The 18547-nt window shown below is 45.7% G+C and overlaps 1 protein-coding gene across 1 annotated transcript in view; it reads right to left on the bottom strand.

Moving 5' to 3' along the window:
- COL4A4 (collagen, type IV, alpha 4) overlaps positions 1-18547 on the bottom strand; it is a 103490-nt gene that overhangs the window by 35378 nt on the left and 49565 nt on the right. The window contains exons 21-31 of the mRNA XM_012728371.1: positions 17266-17355; positions 16201-16364; positions 11577-11649; positions 10450-10556; positions 7917-8100; positions 6585-6653; positions 4896-5003; positions 4254-4472; positions 2585-2746; positions 1162-1332; positions 536-679 (exon numbers count right to left, since the gene is read on the bottom strand). Of these exons, the coding sequence (XP_012583825.1) occupies positions 536-679; positions 1162-1332; positions 2585-2746; positions 4254-4472; positions 4896-5003; positions 6585-6653; positions 7917-8100; positions 10450-10556; positions 11577-11649; positions 16201-16364; positions 17266-17355 (1491 nt within the window). The remainder of the gene's footprint in view (positions 1-535; positions 680-1161; positions 1333-2584; positions 2747-4253; positions 4473-4895; positions 5004-6584; positions 6654-7916; positions 8101-10449; positions 10557-11576; positions 11650-16200; positions 16365-17265; positions 17356-18547) is intronic.

Below are 18547 nucleotides of genomic sequence, written 5' to 3'. Positions count from 1 at the left end.
CCTCAGTAAAAAGAAAAAAAATTAGAAAATGATGCCATAAATTGGAAAATATATAATAGATCAAATAATATGCTATATAATATTATGTATAATTATAGCATCATCATATCCCTACCATGATATATATGTATATACATCATGATGACATAATGATGTTATACATCATGCGCCTGTAACAATATATAAGAAGGCTATAATTGTAACCTGATGTAATATAAATATGCCCCACCCCTTTCCCATTTACCTACACCAAAAGCAGACAATTCTGTGTAAAACATGTAATTATAGGATCTAATATATAAATGTAGAGATAATAGAATGTTGTATTAGGGCAAATGCTAAAATATATAGGATGACATAAAATCACATTAATCTATTAATAAGACTGAGAGGCATGAGAAATGTATTTTGTTTAAAATTCAGATGCAAGCACCACAAAAATGAGAACCGCCCCGTTTCCCGGAGACCATATTCACAGGTTCTGCTCAGACACTGAACACCACTCAGGTCGCACCCACGCTGCGCACACGCTCACCTTTGACCCCTTTCCATCCCTTGTCTCCCTGGGGGCCAGGCCACCCGTTCTCTCCAGGTTCTCCTTTCCTGCCAGGGTGCCCGTCAGCACCAGGCTTCCCTCTCTCTCCTGGAAAGCCTGGGAAGCCAGGCAGTCCCTGGGGCCCTGTGGAAAGAGAAAATGTCCTCGATGTGGGGCTCGCTCTGTGCTCCTCACGGTCCAGGTGAGAGGCACAGCCCACCTGTGCAGCTTGTAAAGGGGGAGACCTACCCCAGTGTAGTGGGGTCCTCCTGCCTGGTCCGTTCCCACCCCACGCGCCTGAAGTGTAGACCCTCATGTTTCCAAAGCTTGTGGGACAGGGCTGGGGCGGGAGGGCCCGTCCATGGTGGAAGCCCTGGAGTCCCAACTTTACTGAGATGGCCCAGTCCTTTGAGCACAGGTTTGTAGGTTCTCCAGACCTGCCGGCCACCCCTTCCCATCTACCAAACGCCCTGCTGCTGGAAATGATCCAACCCAGGGCCCCAAGAAGACAATGTCCCTAAGGCCGGGCAAAGTCAGGCTACACTATGGGGACGCTCGACAGTGGGCCTAGCTGGCAGTAGAGCTCAAGTTTATAATAGGGCAAATAATGGAAAGGCTCAACTTACCCTTGGGGCCTGGAGGACCCGGAAGTCCGTCGTCCCCAGGGGGACCGGGGAAGCCTGGCGGTCCTTGAGGCCCATCTTTCCCTGGAAGTCCGGGGACCCCACGGAGGCCCCTCCTTCCAAATGCTCCAGGGGACCCCTCATCTCCTCGTTCTCCTTTCCAACCTGGGGCACCTGGACAAACCACAGCACAGCGGTGTATGAGGAAGGAAAACGCCTCTGCCACCCTCAAGGTAGCTCAAGTGGAGTCTTGGTGGGGATTAAGTCAAAGCAAAATGAAGCTTATCAATCTGGTAATAGCAGTAAGAGTAATACAATAGCAGTAGCAGTCCCCACCGGTCTGAGGTTATATTTTTCTATTAAAAAGAAGGGTAGATAGGATGCGTGAATAGTATGATGTTTTTATATGGGAAGTAGATCGGGGATGGCGATCAAGGAGAATAAAACTAATAGAAGAAAACTTTCCAGGTGCTTCCTGAAGCTGCAGGCAAGTGGAATTTGGCCAGTCTGTTCATGATGATGAAAGAATTAGAGAAGTAGAGCAACATCATCCAGAACTACTGTGCTAGAAATGAAGCTATGGTGGCAGTCTGCCTCAATCTCATTTTGATCTTGCAAGGCAGTGGATTTTTTTTTTTGGTAGAAGACCTGAGTGTAAGCCAGAAGTGTGTTGTGTGGGGAGTGGGGGGATGAAAGTGTTCACCAGAGACAGAGTGGGGAGCAGAACAGGCAGATTGTCTGCAATCCACTGCTGAGCGGACAGAGGGGAGGCAGGAGAGGTTGACTGTGCCATGTGGGTCAGCTCTCTGGCCAGGGATACTCAGGCCCTAGAGGTGATAGTGCTGAGATTTAACCCCTAGGACACCAGGAGGACCAGGCAGTGCATTCTTTCATTGGGATAAAGTCAGTAGGGTGGACTCAACAGGGAACAATCCACATAGCAAAGTGAAACTCTTGTTGGAAATAGCCCCTAGCATCATGTGTTAAGAAACACTCATCCTGCGTCTCTGAGTTCCTATGATGTCTAGCTGAGCATGCCAAAAGCTGAAGGTCCTCAACCCTTCTGACCTGGGTTTCAAGCTGTGCTTGCAGTGAGCAGCCTTTAGCGATGATACAGTGCCTCCCCCAGGAAGGAAATCTGCCTTGCAGGTTATAAATCAGGGGTTTCCTGGCTCAGTGCTCTTCTCAGGTACTGCACCCACTGTACATGCACAATGGTATCCATAGCCCCTTGATGTCACCCCCATAAAACCTGGGTGACTCAGAGAAATGATAACAAACATGAAGCTTGCATTACTCGCTAAGCCATGAATAATAAAGGCCTTTGTGCTTGGCTGGCATCCCTAACAGAGCAAGACATGAGCATATTCCTGTGTGGTGAACACAGGAACACCCTTCCCTGTTCTTGACATCTGCTGACACTCACCTGGACTCCCTGGAGCGCCAGGCATCCCCGGCGGCCCTCGTCTCCCTGGAGCGCCTTCGGCACAGGAATGGCCAGGGGTTCCTGGCAAACCTGGAGACCCAGTCATCCCTTCTCTGCCTTTAAGACCTTTGAGACCTGGGGACCCAGGCATGCCAGGTGGTCCTGTAATAAGACAATACACCCATGACATTCGCAGCATGGAACTATGGAGACCGTAGCGGGCCACCGACCCGCTGGGCATATCCATTCCAGAGTGGATGTTTGATCCTGGCTCAGCCCTGGATGAGCTTAAGTCTGAATGAATTTCCTTATCATAATAAGTAGTAAAAGCCAAAAGAATTGGAAACCCATGCCTGCCCGGACTTATTTGATAAAGTTATGTAGACAACAAAGAAGCTGTTTATGCAAATTGAAAGACCATGCCATTCTAACTTTTCATTAACCTCTAACTTTGCAACTGGCTTTACAGCAAATCTCTACACTACTACTCCCAACCCCCTGTTGGAAATGTATGCATTTGCATTTTGTAAAATATTTCATGGCTCAAACTCTCAAATTTTTATTGGAAAGGTTGTGCCACAATGTTCAGAAAAAAAAGTAAATTCCTAACATGCCACACCTGAACCTAAAATTCCACTTTATGTTCACATGTCCTTGTTTTCTTTTGGTTCGGTGGTTTGTATTTTGGAATTTGTTCATCTCAGTGCACGTTCAATTGTTGAATTATTTCACACTATATATATTAACCTGCAAATCTTTCCCATTTTGTTGTCATCTCCACAAACACCATTTTAATTGCTAAGCAGTGAAAGTGATCCTGGGTGCAGGGATTGACTTCATTTTCTTGATGTTTTCTGATTCTCCCCCCACTGGGGACCACACTGCAGGAATATTTTCTTATTTACATCCTTCACCTTCTACTGAACATTTCTTTTCAATACATTTTCACAGGCGAGAGAGTGGAATTACCGGCTCAAAACCTATTTCAATTGACTTCGTAATGTATGATTTTGCCACGTTCCAATCAATTGGGGTTTCACATGGGACTGTCTGACTGGTAAGCGAAGCCTCCTGATGATCAAGCATGTGTCTGCTCTCCTGCCTCTGCTTGCCTGGACAGCCTGGACAGCCCAGACAGCTAATCTGGGCATCGAATAAATACTGGCTCTTCTCTGGCAGAGAAGAAAAGCAGGCAGTGCTTTTGAAAGTCCGGGCTGCTCTCTCGGTCCCACCACCCACGGGGCCGGAGACCCGGCTGACCGCTGGGCCATGATAAACCACTCTGTCTGAATAGCACCGCCCGCCTGGCCAGACCCAGCTACCCCACAGAGCTACCAGACTCCAGCCACATGGCTCCTCCTTGCTCTTTCTTGGTCTCCCACAGCCTGGCAGTGGCCGGGAGCAGCAAACAGGCCCTGTTCTGGTCCACCAGCACCTAGCAGAGATCCAGCAGCTGCTGAACCAAATGAGTTGTCTGAGTCCCAGTGCGCTGCTTCTGATTCCTGGCAGCCAGTAAGAAGCTGAGGCATCGCTGGGATGCAGGTTGTTGGAAATGTAACTGGGGTCCACAGAGGAGGAAAGAGGCTTGGAGGAAATCTGTAGGCAGGGCTTCTGGGGCCAGACTGTCTGAGCCTTCTACAGAGCCAGAAGGTCGGTCCACTCCTCCTACCTGCTGCCCCAGGGAAGCCTGGGGCCCCTCTCGGTCCCTGTGAACCGGGTGCTCCTGGGCTTCCGTTGTCCCCTGGGGGGCCTGGGGGGCCATAAGCTGGGTCTCCGGGGATTCCTTTCTGACCAGGTACTCCAGGTGAACCGGGCAGGCCTGGGGGCCCCATAAGTGAGGTCCCCATTTCACCTTTAGGACCTGGGTCTCCTGGTTCACCACCAAGACCTATCAACCACAGAAACAAGTTTTAAATCGTAAATAGACAAGTGTAGAATTCACAGTAAGACAGCCTCCTGATAAAAACGTATTTTCTAAAATATCCAGGGGGACTTATGAAAATGTAAAAGAGGCTTAATATGTAATGTTGTTGCCATGAAATAAATTGCGACTGTGTTTCCTATAAGCCAAAGATATTCCCTTAAGGGGTGCCTCGCTGAGCCGTATCTGCACACAGCAGACCAGCAGCTGTCTATAACTCAGGGTGCGGAAAGCCCAAAAGTTTACAAAATTATGACCTAAAAGTCCTTGGAATATAACTGATATATCAGGAAAAAACATATCTGCATCACCCTGGGGTCCTGGGGACCTCCTTCCCTGATAGCCCATTTTAGATACACAGATGTTCCAGAAACAGGAAAACACACTTACCGGGTGGGCCAGGAACTCCAAACCTCCCTGGTCTGCCTGGTTGACCTTTCTGACCATCGAAACACCTCGGCCCCGGTGCACCCGGGGGACCCGGAAACCCCTTCGGACCTAAGGGGCTCACGAAAACAAATGAAATGAGACTAGAGTAAGGGGATTCTAAACACGCATGTTGGCTTTTTAATTTTCACTTGTCTCACAATGTACTTACTTTGTGTTTATTAGGTTCTAATGCATGCATTAAATATATAAAACTTTATTTGCTAATTATACTTCCATAAAGCTAGAAAGAAAAACAGAATTTTCTTTATGCTTTTCCCTAAGAATTATACCAAGCCGTTATTATTCCTGAACCCTAAAGATATTCCAAATAAACCTGAAAAGGACTCTCTTGGACAATATTCTCTATTTAATTGTCAGCGGTTTTGGCTGGAAGAGTATGTGGTGTCAAAGGGACAAGCAGTAAGCCTCTTTGTCCTACACGTCTTTTTAATTGGTCCCATCCCTATGGAGAACAGTATGGCAAATTCGCAATATACTAAAAAGAGATGGACCACACGATCCAGCATTCCCTTCCTAGGCTTCTATCTACTCAAAGAATGCAAAAGCACTGATTTGAAGGCCTCTCTGGTGGAGCAAGGATTAAGTCACAGCAGTAAGCTATCGCCAGCCACTGTGTCCTGAGTTCAATCCCTGACCAGGGAGCTGGCCCACAGGGCGCAGCAGGCCTCTCCTGTCTCGCCCACTGCTCCCCTCAGCAGTGTGTTTCAGTCGATCCATCTGTTCTGCTTCCCACTCTGTCTCCGGTGAATCCTCTCACTACCACTCCTCTGGACTGTACCCCAGTTCTTGTATGCTTAAATAAATAAAAATAAACCTTTTAAAACAAACATTGGCTTGAAAATTAATGTACTGCTACGTTCACTGAAGCACTACTTACTCGAAGTTATGGAATCAACCTTTGCCCAACAAAGGACGAAACCATCTGGAAGATATGACCTACATACACGATGGAATACTACTCGCCTCTAAACAAGGTATGATTATGTCATTTGAAACAACTGGATAGAACTGGAAGGGACGGACGATGCTAAGTGAAACAAGTCAGAAGAAAAAAGGCAAATCCTGGATAATTTTTCTCTTGTGGAATACACCAAACAAAGCAAAGGAACATACAAAACTGTCCCCATCTCTAGTAGCCTCGATTCAACAGGTTGTAGGAGGAGGAAGGTAGAGATGCAACTCAAAGGAAGAAGCCCAACAAACAAGGGTGCAGTATTATGGGAACCCTGGTGGCAGGGTAAACCTTTACCCCTACATCATGTATAGGGTTATAAACCAATGTGGCCCCAGTTAAAAATAACACAATTTTATTCTCTTTGAATTTGTGAGTTAAAAGGTAAAAAATGCAAAATAAAAACATTTAGCCTGTTAAGTCTTTTTACAGTATTTCTACTTTATGGCTGTAAAGCTGTTGCCAGCTGTTGCAATTCTTTTGTGAGTTGTGTATGCCAAGAGGCCTACAGCTATGTGAAAGACTGTAAAGGTTGTTTTCCCACAGCCCCTCAGAAATTCTAGAATGGCTGCAGAAATGTCTTAGCTAGATGCCTGAGGACATGCTGTTGGTTTACCTATCTTGCATTTCTTGCCTCTGGGAAAGGTGTAAGCCCCATAATTGCTCATAGACTGTACCTGGAGGTCCATCCAAACCTGGTGGGCCTGGACTCCCCAGGTAGATTACGTCAGAAGGAATGGTATCACCTGGAATGAAAAAAGAGCCGTATTCACATGCCTGATAGTTGAATGCAAGGGGCAGTGTGGTTACAGTGATAACTCAATCAGGATATTTATCTTTTTCATAGAGCTACTTCTATTCAGAATTTCTAGAAAAAAATACGCTGAAGTCTGAACTTCATTTGAACTGTGATAAACATAGGGGAATAGGGAAAATACTGATTACAGGACTTAATCAATTTGGATCATCAAGAAGAAAAATGCATGTGCAAATCCATGAATTTGCAATACCCTGGACTGTACTAGGTAAGTGAGCTGAATCAGGCAAAGCAGGGTAGGAGCTTCCGGCCCCAGTGCGGAAGACTGGGCTTCTGGTTGGATGAGGAGTGTCCATGCCGTGCCCAGAGCCACTTGGGTCAGGGCTTCAGTGAGGGCCCCTGGTTTTCCGAATAACTTTGCAGGGAGGAGGTTATAGTCCCCATTTAAACTGAGGAAGAAAATAGTATCCAGAGCTAATGTCTCTGAATCCCCAATTCCTTGAAAATGGCATGCCTCTCTTGTAAGACAGAAAACGATAGCTCATCGTGGATTACTTCCTATGCCCTCAAGTCAAAAACCTAAGAGATGAATAAAAATGTTAGATTTTGAGGGCCCCCAGACCACAATCTTAAACCTTATCCAATTCTGGGGTATCTTTCTTTCCATGTCATCAAGACAAGGACCAAAGATAATATTCATACACAATACAAAAGAAAAAAAATCTTAAATCAATCTCGTTCCAATCTTAAAAAGTTTTTCGCTATCATTCTACAATGATATTGTAGAATTGCTTGCAATTCGCCTAACTGCTAAAATAGATTTAAATTCCTTTGTTTTCTCCCTACAATATTTACAAATGAGTTTTCATGGACACTGACGTCTAAGTAAAATCCTATCTGCTTTTTATTAAAATACCCTGCATGATCTCAAAAGATTGTCAAAGATAGATATTTTGAATACATATATGTAATTTTAATACAGTCGAATTATATAAATTGATGCTGAGAAATGAAAGGCAATTTTGGCCAGCCATATACCCAAAGCAATAAAGACATCTCAGCGCTGGAAGGGTTTACGTTAAATATTGATTGCGCTGCAATGCTTTTATTTGTTTCACAACATTCACGGTTCAAACAGCAACTTGATGAGGTTCCACAGGGTTGTTCCACCAGAGCTATCACTGCCCAGCAAGGGACACAATAGCTTCCAACACTTCGTGTGACATTCTGTGCACAAAGCATTGAAAATTACCTCTCTGACCCTTCACGCCGTCAGGGCCCGGGTCACCCGGACGTCCTGGAACTCCTGGTTGTCCTCTATGCCCGGGGAAACCAGGATACGCCAGTCCCGGAAGCCCCATGGGGCCCATTCTGCCTGGGGCGCCCGGAGGCCCCAGAGGCCCTGGGTCACCCGGAACTGCATCCTCATGGTCCCCCTGGAAAATTTGCAGAGGAGTCAGTTAGCGTCCCTGGGCCGTCGCTGCAGGAAGCCCGTATAGGTAGGAGACAGGCATTCGCTTGCAAGTGGGATTTAAAAGATGAACTTAGTACTCAGCAACCAAAAAAGAGAAACACCTGTCTTTTGCAGCAACTTGGGTGAAGCTGGAGAAGATCATGCTTAGTGAGATAAGCCAGAAAGAGAAAGAAAAATACCGGATGGTTTCACTCATAGCAGGAGTATAATGGACCAGGCGAGAAAATAACAAGAATAATGAACAGCCATATACCAGAGACATTTTGTGGGGATGGAGTGGGGAATGGGATCAAAAACATGGAGGGAGGGAGGTAGGGGGGAGGGAGAGAGGGAAGTGCACCGGACTATGGTGATGGCACATGGGTGACTCAGTGATGGGAAACCCACGGAGATTACAATTGAGATAAACAAAAAATGCACAAAATGATGTAAAAATAAACTGTTATAAAAAAAAAAAAGATGAACTTATGTTCCTCTTAGAGTTTTACACCCACATTTGCAGGTAGGTGTTTGCTATTGGTGCAGGTGGTGATGCCTCCAATAAGGGACATTATGTGTGCGTGTGTCCATAAATATAGAGTAAAAATTGTGTAGACCCACTCACTAATATCAAATATAACAAAAGGTAGAAATACAGACATCAAATACCATAAGACATAGAAATAAATGGATCAAGAAAGGTAACGGGCTCACACACTGAGCCCGTTCCTATGGATTTGAAATTGTTTTCTTGAATTCCAGTGAGCAGCTACCGGGAAAGGCTCCATCATGTCCATGGTGGGGGCAGGGGCTGATGTCCTTTCTCCTCTAATGTGAGCACTTGAAGCAGGTAACTGCCTACTTTTGTTCCTCTGGAAACTTCCTGAAAGTTGGCTGTCAAGGATATTACTAGGCAACACTGCTTATGGTGAAATCAATGCTGGTTGCAAAGTCTGTGTCTGTTCTGGAAAAATGATAAAGGCCGGGGGGGTCCCTGTAGGGGCCTCTTGAGGGATGGCTCCTGCAGCTGGCTCATTCTTGTGGAGAGGGTTTCCGAGAGCTGTGCTGTGGAGTTGACAGCTTCTTTTGGGGGTGAGCCTGTCCCCAGTGGGACCTCTCCTCCATTACCCAGTGAACAAGTGATCTCAAGGGCTCCTGCATACAAGGACACCACTCTGTCTTCTAAGCAACCAATGATAGTCTTGAGAGTCTGGATTGTTTCAGTGAGTATAGCAATATCCCTGGGATGTTACTTCTCTCCCAATTTGATCACTAGATAAATTTTGGTTTTTCACAGTGAATTCAGCACGTAGCAACAATTAGTGCTCAATGACACTGGCTTCTAAGGTGTTTTCTTAACTACAGATCACCAAGTCTAAGCAGGTATCATTCATCCTGGACATCAGTCAAAAGGCCAGAAAGTCAAACACTCTCTACCCTGATGCCACATCTCTTTCTCCTGTTCACATGCATTCCATCTGAAGAACGTGATTTTCCCATCTTCCTCCTCCCCACCTCCCTGTTTCCATGCTCCCGATGGCCAGCAGTGCAGCCCTGTGGAAGTGGCACATACTTTGGGAGAAGACAGGTTGTGTTTTCTACTGTCCAGCCTGTATGAACCATGGGCGACTTTGAGTAACATTCCCTTAACCTGCAGTTCCTTCCCAGAAAGCTGGAAAGTTCGCTGCCCCTCAGAAGACAGCTGTTATAAAGGTGTCTGCCTCACTCAGTCTCTGCAACATTGTACACACTCAAAGCAACCACACACACCCAAGACATCTTCAGTTCCCAAGCATTAGCTCTCATCTCATCGTTTTTTCTTATGACCTTCATTACCTCGCTAGGATCTCCATTTAAGACATGTTTGGAAAAATGCAGAAATATCACTTACTAGAGGGGCTGTCCAAGAGCCAAGACATGGGTTCGGTAAGTTGTACCAGTTCTCCCTTTCTTGTTGACTACTTCCCGGAGCTGATTCTTTATCAGGGAACAGAACTGAAGGTGGTTGTGAGGACCTGGTCTCTATCTATTGTGCAGCCTAGGGGCAACTGAGGTCAGTGGGGACTGTGTAGAGACAACGACAGGACATACACATCACCAGAGTCTGGGCACAGAAAGTCCTGCAATGACCCATCCAACTGCCAGCTGCTAGGCCTTGGGTGCTGTGACTCCTTTGGAGGACAACTGTCTTTCTGTGGCAGTGACTCAAAAGCTGCTCTGTCTTAAAGCAAGTTGGCAACTTACTGTGCTATTTATTGCTTTTAAATTAAGAAGGGAAGAGAAGCTGCGTGGTTGAGAAAGCAAAATTCTAAAGCAAAAGAATGATCCATACTGGGGGTCCTGGGTCCCCTGTTTCTCCTTTACGTCCATCCTGACCATGCTGTCCGTGCTCCCCTGGAAATCCTGGTGGCCCGTCAGGGCCTCTTTCTCCTTTGTTCCCTGGGAACAAAGACAAACAGGCCCTCAGCATTTTCTCAACAATGGGTAAAGAGAACACAAAAGATTAAAACTAGAGGCAACAATCATGAAAGACAACCAATGACCTGGACTCGGCATGAAGAAGGCATTCCTCTGAGCATCTCAGTTGACTACAGTTACAGAGAGACAACTGGAAATAACAAATATTTTTATTTGGGAAATGTCCCTTTACCCACTCTGTCAGGGAGGCTGTCTGCAGAGACACCTGACACCATAGCATCTGCCCAGTGTATGTGACACCAGACGTACTCTGTGTCCCGGTCATTGTGAGGCGAGGTCCTAGGCCAATCTTTCTCAGAGTTACTTCCTAACTGCAGTTAAAGGAAATACAGCTCTCTTTCTCTTTGCTTGTAAAAACTTGGGACTTTCCAGAGTACATGGACTCTGGAGTTGCCAGAGAAAATCAGTGATCAGGCAAAAATACAGCCTCTTTGCTTGTAAAAACTTGGGGCTTTCCAGAGTATATGGACTCTGGAGTTGCCAGAGAAAATCAGTGATCAGGCAAAAATACAGCCAGGTCCACGAAAGGTAAAAGTGTGGGGAAAGCTTCCTGCTAGTACTTGAGGACCTGGATTCGGTTGTCCCTCTGCCAATCTTAGACATAAACTTCAAATTTCTTTAGATAAGTTAATAAATTTTTTTTAAGTACATCAAGCTGAATTTCTGTCACTCAGCACCAAAATATTCTTGATTCACACAGCCTACCATAACAAAGTGAATGCTACACTCTCACCGTGTCAAAGGAGGTCTTATGTCAAGCCTAAGGTCACAACAGTGAGGATTCAAGAAGTGACTAAATGAGCATTTCTGAGAGAGGGTTTGAGGCTCAATCTTCACACAACTCTCTGAAGAGCAGGAAGGACATTTTAAAGCAATATCAACCACCCTAAGTCTTGTCATAGAATTTACCTGTGATCACGGGAAGTCGATGTCATATATCACCCATAAAACGGAGGCAGCTAAGTGGTTGACTACACTCACCTTTAACTCTTGATACAACCAAGTCACCCTTTTCTCCTTTGGGGCCAGGTGGTCCGATGGCACCAGGTATTCCCTTGATGAAAAATAACAGGAGCAAGTCAGTTTAATTGTTATGGGTCAAAATTTTTCATGTTTGTGTCAATCTAACTTTTCTCTTCTTTCCTTCTAAATCAATAGTTCTAGATACTAGTTTGATACTCTTGATCTCCTTTTCTTCTCTGACTTCCAAGGTGGGTTCTTCCTTACAAACCTGAGCCTCTTGAACTATTTGTAAAATGGGTGAAATCCAAATAAAGTCCTTGCTTGAGTCAATAGAAATGTACCAATAGGAATTCTGGGAAAGCACTTTGGTTACATAGGATGACATTGGGGGAAGCTGGGGGAGGGACGCATGATTTCTATGATTGTGGAATTTCTTGGAGCTGTAAAAAAATGTATCCCAAGATGAAAATTTATAAGCAAAACTTTTTAATGTTAGATTTGTGCTGTAGAGTTGGAAAGGAAGAGGAGAGGAGCTTAATCAGAAGAGCTGCCCCTTGTGCTAAAGTTAGAAGGTTAGGAATGAGTTTGTGATGAATGTGACTTGATTCTGAGGGAAGCTTATGAGTAAGAAAAGGAGAAGAACATTTGCTGTATTGACATATTTCTTCTGACTAGCAAATAAAGAGCTAGTCTTGACTGATGAACATCTCATCTCCTGACGTTGACATTGCTCTGAGGCTAGACTGTTGGGGTCATGGTTTCTAAGTGGGACATATTGAATGTCAAATCCTGTCAAAAATCTGGAAATCCACTTTATGTATATTACAGTGCCCAGCTATCATATAAAATACACAAATGCTATATAGAGCTACTCTTACTGATCTGATGACCTCAATAATCAAGAAACAATCTAAGAATTTGAATGTAAAAAAGTATCTTATTTCATACAGTCTACCAATATGCCCAAGCAAACTTATCTTTTTTTACTGATCTCTACTAGTTCATAGCAGTAAGCTACAAAGGGGTAAAGCAAATTGTAGAGATAAATACGATAGCAGCATCATGCGTGGAAGTGAGGAAGCAGCTAAAAATGCACACAATAGGCACGAAAACTCAAGTAGACCAATGGGTGAGAGACATTTAACAACGCAGGGAGAAACCCAGCTCCACACACATCATTCAGCTTCCCTCGCTGCACCATCATTCTAGAATAACATCCTGTGGGTGGGTGAACATGTCTATGAAACATCAAAAATGTGGGTGGAACAAAGTAAAAAATGTTAAGTTAGGAAACTTGACAGTAAAGGAACTCGAGAAATGAAGTGTTTATATGGGGTGACTTTTCCATTCATACTTTTATGATAAGTCTTAAGTTGAAAAGGGGCAGGGCCCGCGTGTGTGGGTAGTGGAAATATCCTTCTGAGTGACAGATTGCCCATTCTACAAGAAAGGGACTCATATCACATTTGAACCAATTTCTCTCCAGACAAGCACACAGTGGGATTTTTAATAAGCATCCTACAAGGGCAGTTACATTCTGGGAGTCTAAACAGCTAATCTGTTAGCACATTAGAGACCTAGAATAAATTGCTCTAATGCTCTGCTGATGAATTTTTTTAAAGATTTATTTATTTATGCATACAGAACTGGGGTACAGGCCAGAGGTGCAGGGACAGTGAGAGGACTCGCCAGAGACAGAGTGGGGAGCAGAACAGGCAGATCCAAGAAGTACACTGCTGAGGGGAGCAGCGGGGAGACAGAAGAGGTCTGCTGTACCATGTGGGTCACCTCCAAGGCTGGGGATCAAACTTGTACCAAAATGGCTGCAGCCAGCTTTGCAGCACTGCCTCTTAGCCCATTGCGCCACCAGGGAGGGTCCCTCTGCTGATGAATTTTAAGTGACAGAGTCAGATCATAGACTTCGTTGAGCTAATAAGAAAAAAACTAACCTAGTAGCCAGTCTTTGTATTTTCTACAGAGAGGAGAACCCACAAAGCCAGGTGTGATTTCAGGTTCTGAGGACACAGCAGTTAAAGGACTGTCCTGCCTTCACGATGCCCAGGTTCCAGGAAAACAAATGTTGGATCTGAGAGATTCCCTGAGCAAAGGATCCCATTTGCTTTGGGGCTCTATAGCTCCTTTTCACAATTTCTAAGTTATGAAGTCTCTAAACACATTTGTTCCTAAAACAACAAACTTCCAGCAGCAACGAAGATTTCCTCTCTGCCAGGCATGCAGTTACTGTTTCACATGAGGTCTAGGCCAAGGCCCTCAGCCGCAGATGCCCACAAGGGCCATGCCTTTTGAGGGAAGCAGACATATGGGCATGGTGGGGACTGAAGCACCCAAGAACCCCTCACATTAGCACAGCCATCCCTCGACTTCCTGGAAAAGCATTGACCCTATTTTAATGAATTTCCAATTTCTGAAGGAAACCATAAATCTCATACTAATAGAACCAAGAAAAAAACACCATGAGGAGTAAACCACATACACAGGCAAGTCCCACTTAGGCCAAGTACGTTGTGACCTTTGGTTTGCAGCCTCGAAGGGTCTATAACCCTGGGCCGTCTCGTCCACTTGTTGTGTAATTTGTAGCTCTCAAAATAGTTCGCTGAACTGAATTCTGACCAGCAGCCCTGAGAGACAGGCGCTAAGAACCCAGGGAGCACCCCCCATCCCCCAACACCCCATGTCTGAGTTGAGGCCTGAGGCTGGATTCGCCTCCTAATCCTCCCTCTGTTCAGGGAGCACTCTGGGTCAAGGCGTTAAAGACAAAGTCTCGTTCCATTCACAGAGGGAAATATCACCAAGAGCTGAAACGTACTTTTTGTTTTTCTATTTAATGCCAATCTTTAGCTGCTGAGACGAGGCCCCCTGATGAGACAGCACACACCACAGGAGCAGGGACCCGGAGGGAGGGGTCGCAGTTCCTTCCTGCTCTGTCCTCTGCCTGTTCCTTCCTCCAGCCTTTCCTTTCATAGTGCCCTGATGGGTGAACTGACCCCTCGCTGTGACCAACGCGGGTGAATTCAGTGTGGAGAAGTCGTAAGGCCAGAATCGTGTGCAGAACAAAGACATCAGAAATACATGCATCAACATACATGCCAGACTCCAAAGCGCTGAAACTGAATGACGTAAGCCTTCACCAGAAGCCCGGATGAGCTGATCATCTACTTCAAATATGCCCAAGAAGCAACGCAATATAAGCAACAAACTTCCAGTGCCAATAAAATCTTCCTTAAGAAAATTAAGTAGCAGAACAGCACCTCTCCTGTCTCCCCGCTGCTCCCCTCAGCAGAGGATTTCAGTGGATCTGCTCCCTGGTCTGTCTCTGGTGAGTCCTTGCACCCTCCACACCTCTGGCCTACACCCCAGTTCTTGTGTGCATAAATAAATACATATAAATCTTTAAAAAGAAAGAAAGAAAATAAAGTAGCAACATGAAAAAAATGACTATAATAAAAGGTTGAATTAAAACATCAGACTCAAAAATGCAAAGTACTGCATAATTGCACTCTGTGCATTCCACACACGTCCACGAAGGACCCGCTTCCCTAGCGTGGTCACTGCAAGTGAGACAAAGGCCACACGGGAGAGTGTCGTCATCCCTGTCACTGAACACTGTCAGATTAGGAGAGGGGAGTCAGGCTCCTGGTCACGCCAGGACTTGGAACCGCCCCCTCCTGACTCAGTGGGCAGGGCTGCTGCTCAGGTGAGCCAGTCACTGCAAGGCTGTGCCCGTGTCACTCCCTGGCACCCCAGGAGAGAAACTTGCCAGAGGGCTCTCAGCCACTGCCTGCCTGACACCAGCCAGAACAAAGATTCAGACAAAGCCAGTATTTCCACCTCCACTGCTCAGCTGAATCCTCTGCTTGAACATCATCCCACTGCCCACTTGACTCAGTAGTTACCTAGAACTGAAACGCCCTCAGCAGCCTGCCGCCGGTCCCCCCACCTCGCCCCACCCCCATCTCCTTTCCATGGCTCCATCCTCACGTGTCTTCTCCCGCTTGTGACCAGCCTAACAGCCTGCTGCCTGCTGCCCCCAGCCCCTGAGGCTGACCTCTTCCCACCACGCCAGCGCCCTATCATTTCACCAGGATGAAGGCAACAGCTCTTTCCTCACTTCTGCCCTGCGTCCCCAGTCTGCTCTCAACGGTGCTCTCAGGGTGATGCACTCAGTGACGTCACGACACGTCACGTCACGTCACGTCACGTCTGTCTCTGGAAGCTCTCCGCGGCCATGTGGACAATCCCGGGGCAAGCCCAAGACCAGCCCACCCGCGCAGCCCAGGCTCTGCAGCCCCGGCAGCCCCTGGACTTTCTCACGTCCCCCCCTGCCCCTCACCCACTCACCCCACCCAGTAGTAGATGGTTTGGGCGTCATCAGCACCTGCCACATCACATGTTTGCACGTCTGTCTGCTACGTGAGTCCTCCCCTAAGGGGAGAGGTTCCCGGGCAAGTCTGAAGCAGGCAGACGCTTGCAGGCAGACGCTTGCAGGCAGGTGATTTCTCTGGTCATTAATATAGTTGTAGGTTCAAGACACAAAGATACATGAAAGAGGTACAATAGAATTCCCCCTCGGTCTTTTTTTAACTAGGAAGACTGTCACTAGTAACAGTAGCTCGGTACTCACTGGAGGTCCTGGACATCCTTCTGCTCCAGGGGGGCCCGGGTCACCCTTCTCGCCAGGCCATCCAGGGGGCCCCAAGTCTCCCTTACTCCCCGGTCTCCCAGGGGGCCCTGGAGGACCTGGGGGGCCCTTGGGACCAGGCTCACAGGCACAGTCCCCCTCGTTTCCTAGACAAAAGACAAAGGCAGCTGGGTGATCTTTCCAGAGTAAAATCCCCTAAAAGCAATTACTGTATAAAACCCACAGTGCAAATAAGAACAAAGAGGACCCAGGGCATATGTAGTTCTTCTTCTAGACAAGTGATAACATTGGATGTGGGGGCAGAGGGCACAGAGCTGGGGACTAAATGGGGTGGGCACACTGATTCCAGAGAAATGGAGTGTTTGTGTCTTTATAAAATCGTGCTTTCAAACCCTAGGGGGAAAGCTGATTCCTGATTCTAGCATCAAAAAAAAAAAAAAAAAAAAGATTCTTAACATTTTTAAAGTCTCTTATTTGGTTCTTATTGAAGAACCCAAAAGAAGAAAAAAAGCTGATTCGGGAATAAACTCTGAACAATTTGCAAAATAAAATGTGAAGAGGGATCATTGGAGGGATTGCATTTATAATTTGTCAACAGGCATGTTTTCATTGTCAGACTCTTATTCTTAAACGGTGTTTCGGGCAGTCAGCCTCTCCAGTTGCATTAAGTGTTTTCATACCGATCGGACTCAGTCGGCCAAAAGGCTCCAAGAATTTAAATGGAGAAACGCGGCGCCAAAGACCGCTGAGGTACATGGGAAACGTGGCCGGCAGAGGGCAGCCAATGGCTGTCTCTGCTCTGCCAGCGTCAAGGAGTCAAGAGGATGCTTGAAGTCACCACTGTGAGACCGTTTCCACCACATACGGTGGTCCTTTTTCACTCAAGATGTTGGAGTGTGACTTTCTGTTGACTTTTAATCATATGCACATAATTAGGGGGCACTTTTGTGTATAACTATGTGAGGAAGAATCACCTTGTACTCTCCTGAAGTGCCTGCCAGCCCTGAGCGTTGTCTCTTCTAGAGACTGCCTTAGCCACATACTCGCCTTTTTCTCCTTTTGAGCCTTTTCCTCCAGGAGCTCCGCTTTTGCCTTTGGCTCCGGGTGACCCGGGTGGCCCCACAGTGCAATGGACACCTTGAAACATGGGAAAGGCAGAGAGAGGCGCGGTTCTGTGAATGCTTTCTATATAAAGTAGATGTATATTCTGTACCTGCGTCTTCCCTCCTCCCTGTTTTTCTTCCATTGTGTATCTGTGACTCTTTTTGTCTGATAGAAAGTATCGATGCAAATAGACCTACATAATGGGAACAGCAATATCGCCACCACAACTTGCCTAAAGCTGTCCCTGCTCTCAGCCTTAATTTAGTGTGTTGCAAAGCAAAGTAAGGGACAATAAAACAAGCAAAAAACACCAAAACAAAATAAGCCAAAAAAAAAAAAGGGTTGGGCAAGCATCTACTTTTTGCCAAGTGTCATTGATCACCTAATGAAGAAAGCATGAAATACGATTTGCAAAAAAACAAAAATCCAGAGACACCTGACTTAAAATGTCAGATAAAAGGTAAAAGGAAAACAGGAGTAAAGGATATCATAAAAGGCATAAACACAGCATAAAGGAAAAAAGAAAGGGACCCATCTCCCCCTCCCCCACACACCTTAAAATTCTGAATTCTAAGGAATTGGTTCCTCTGAAGTAGAGAGGCAGTAAGGACGCCATAAGGATTTTCTGAAGAAACAGTTAAGCCAAAAGATTTCCTTTTCCAACATTGAAGCAGTAAAAACAAAAACCATTTAAAGTTGGAGGAAACACACAATGCAATAAAAAGAAACCCTTAAAAGAAACAACATAACTGGATCAAGATGTGGTCTCTCCACACTCTGGAATACTACTTGGCCATAAGGAAAGAGGAAATAGAACACATTTCAATAAATGGAGGAGGCAGTTTGAGAAAATCCTATGTGGTGAAGCAAGGCAGAATGATATAAACAAATACTGGATATTTACGTTACAGATGATCTAATAACATAAAATTCTGTGAAAAACTAGTGGACATCAATAAATATTATGAGGGCCCCATGGTGAAGTGGGGGAGGAGAGGAACATAAGGTAGAAAATAGGTTAAAAATGGTTTATTAAATAGATTAGAAATGCAACCTGACCCAAAGAGCAGGTCAAAACTGTCCAGGAGATATTCAATGAGATCATCGTGACAGAATGTTGAATGAGTTAGAAGGCATTAATATGAGACTTGTATAATTCTAGGTGGGTTGAGACTGAGTTAGCAATAAGTATATTGAAATTCCATCAAACACACTGACAAAAAAA

The sequence above is a fragment of the Condylura cristata genome, unplaced genomic scaffold, assembly GCF_000260355.1.
Source record: "Condylura cristata isolate star-nosed mole 26May11 unplaced genomic scaffold, ConCri1.0 scaffold00002, whole genome shotgun sequence".
NCBI lineage: Eukaryota > Metazoa > Chordata > Mammalia > Eulipotyphla > Talpidae > Condylura > Condylura cristata.
This window is presented reverse-complemented; position numbering and strand designations above follow the sequence as displayed.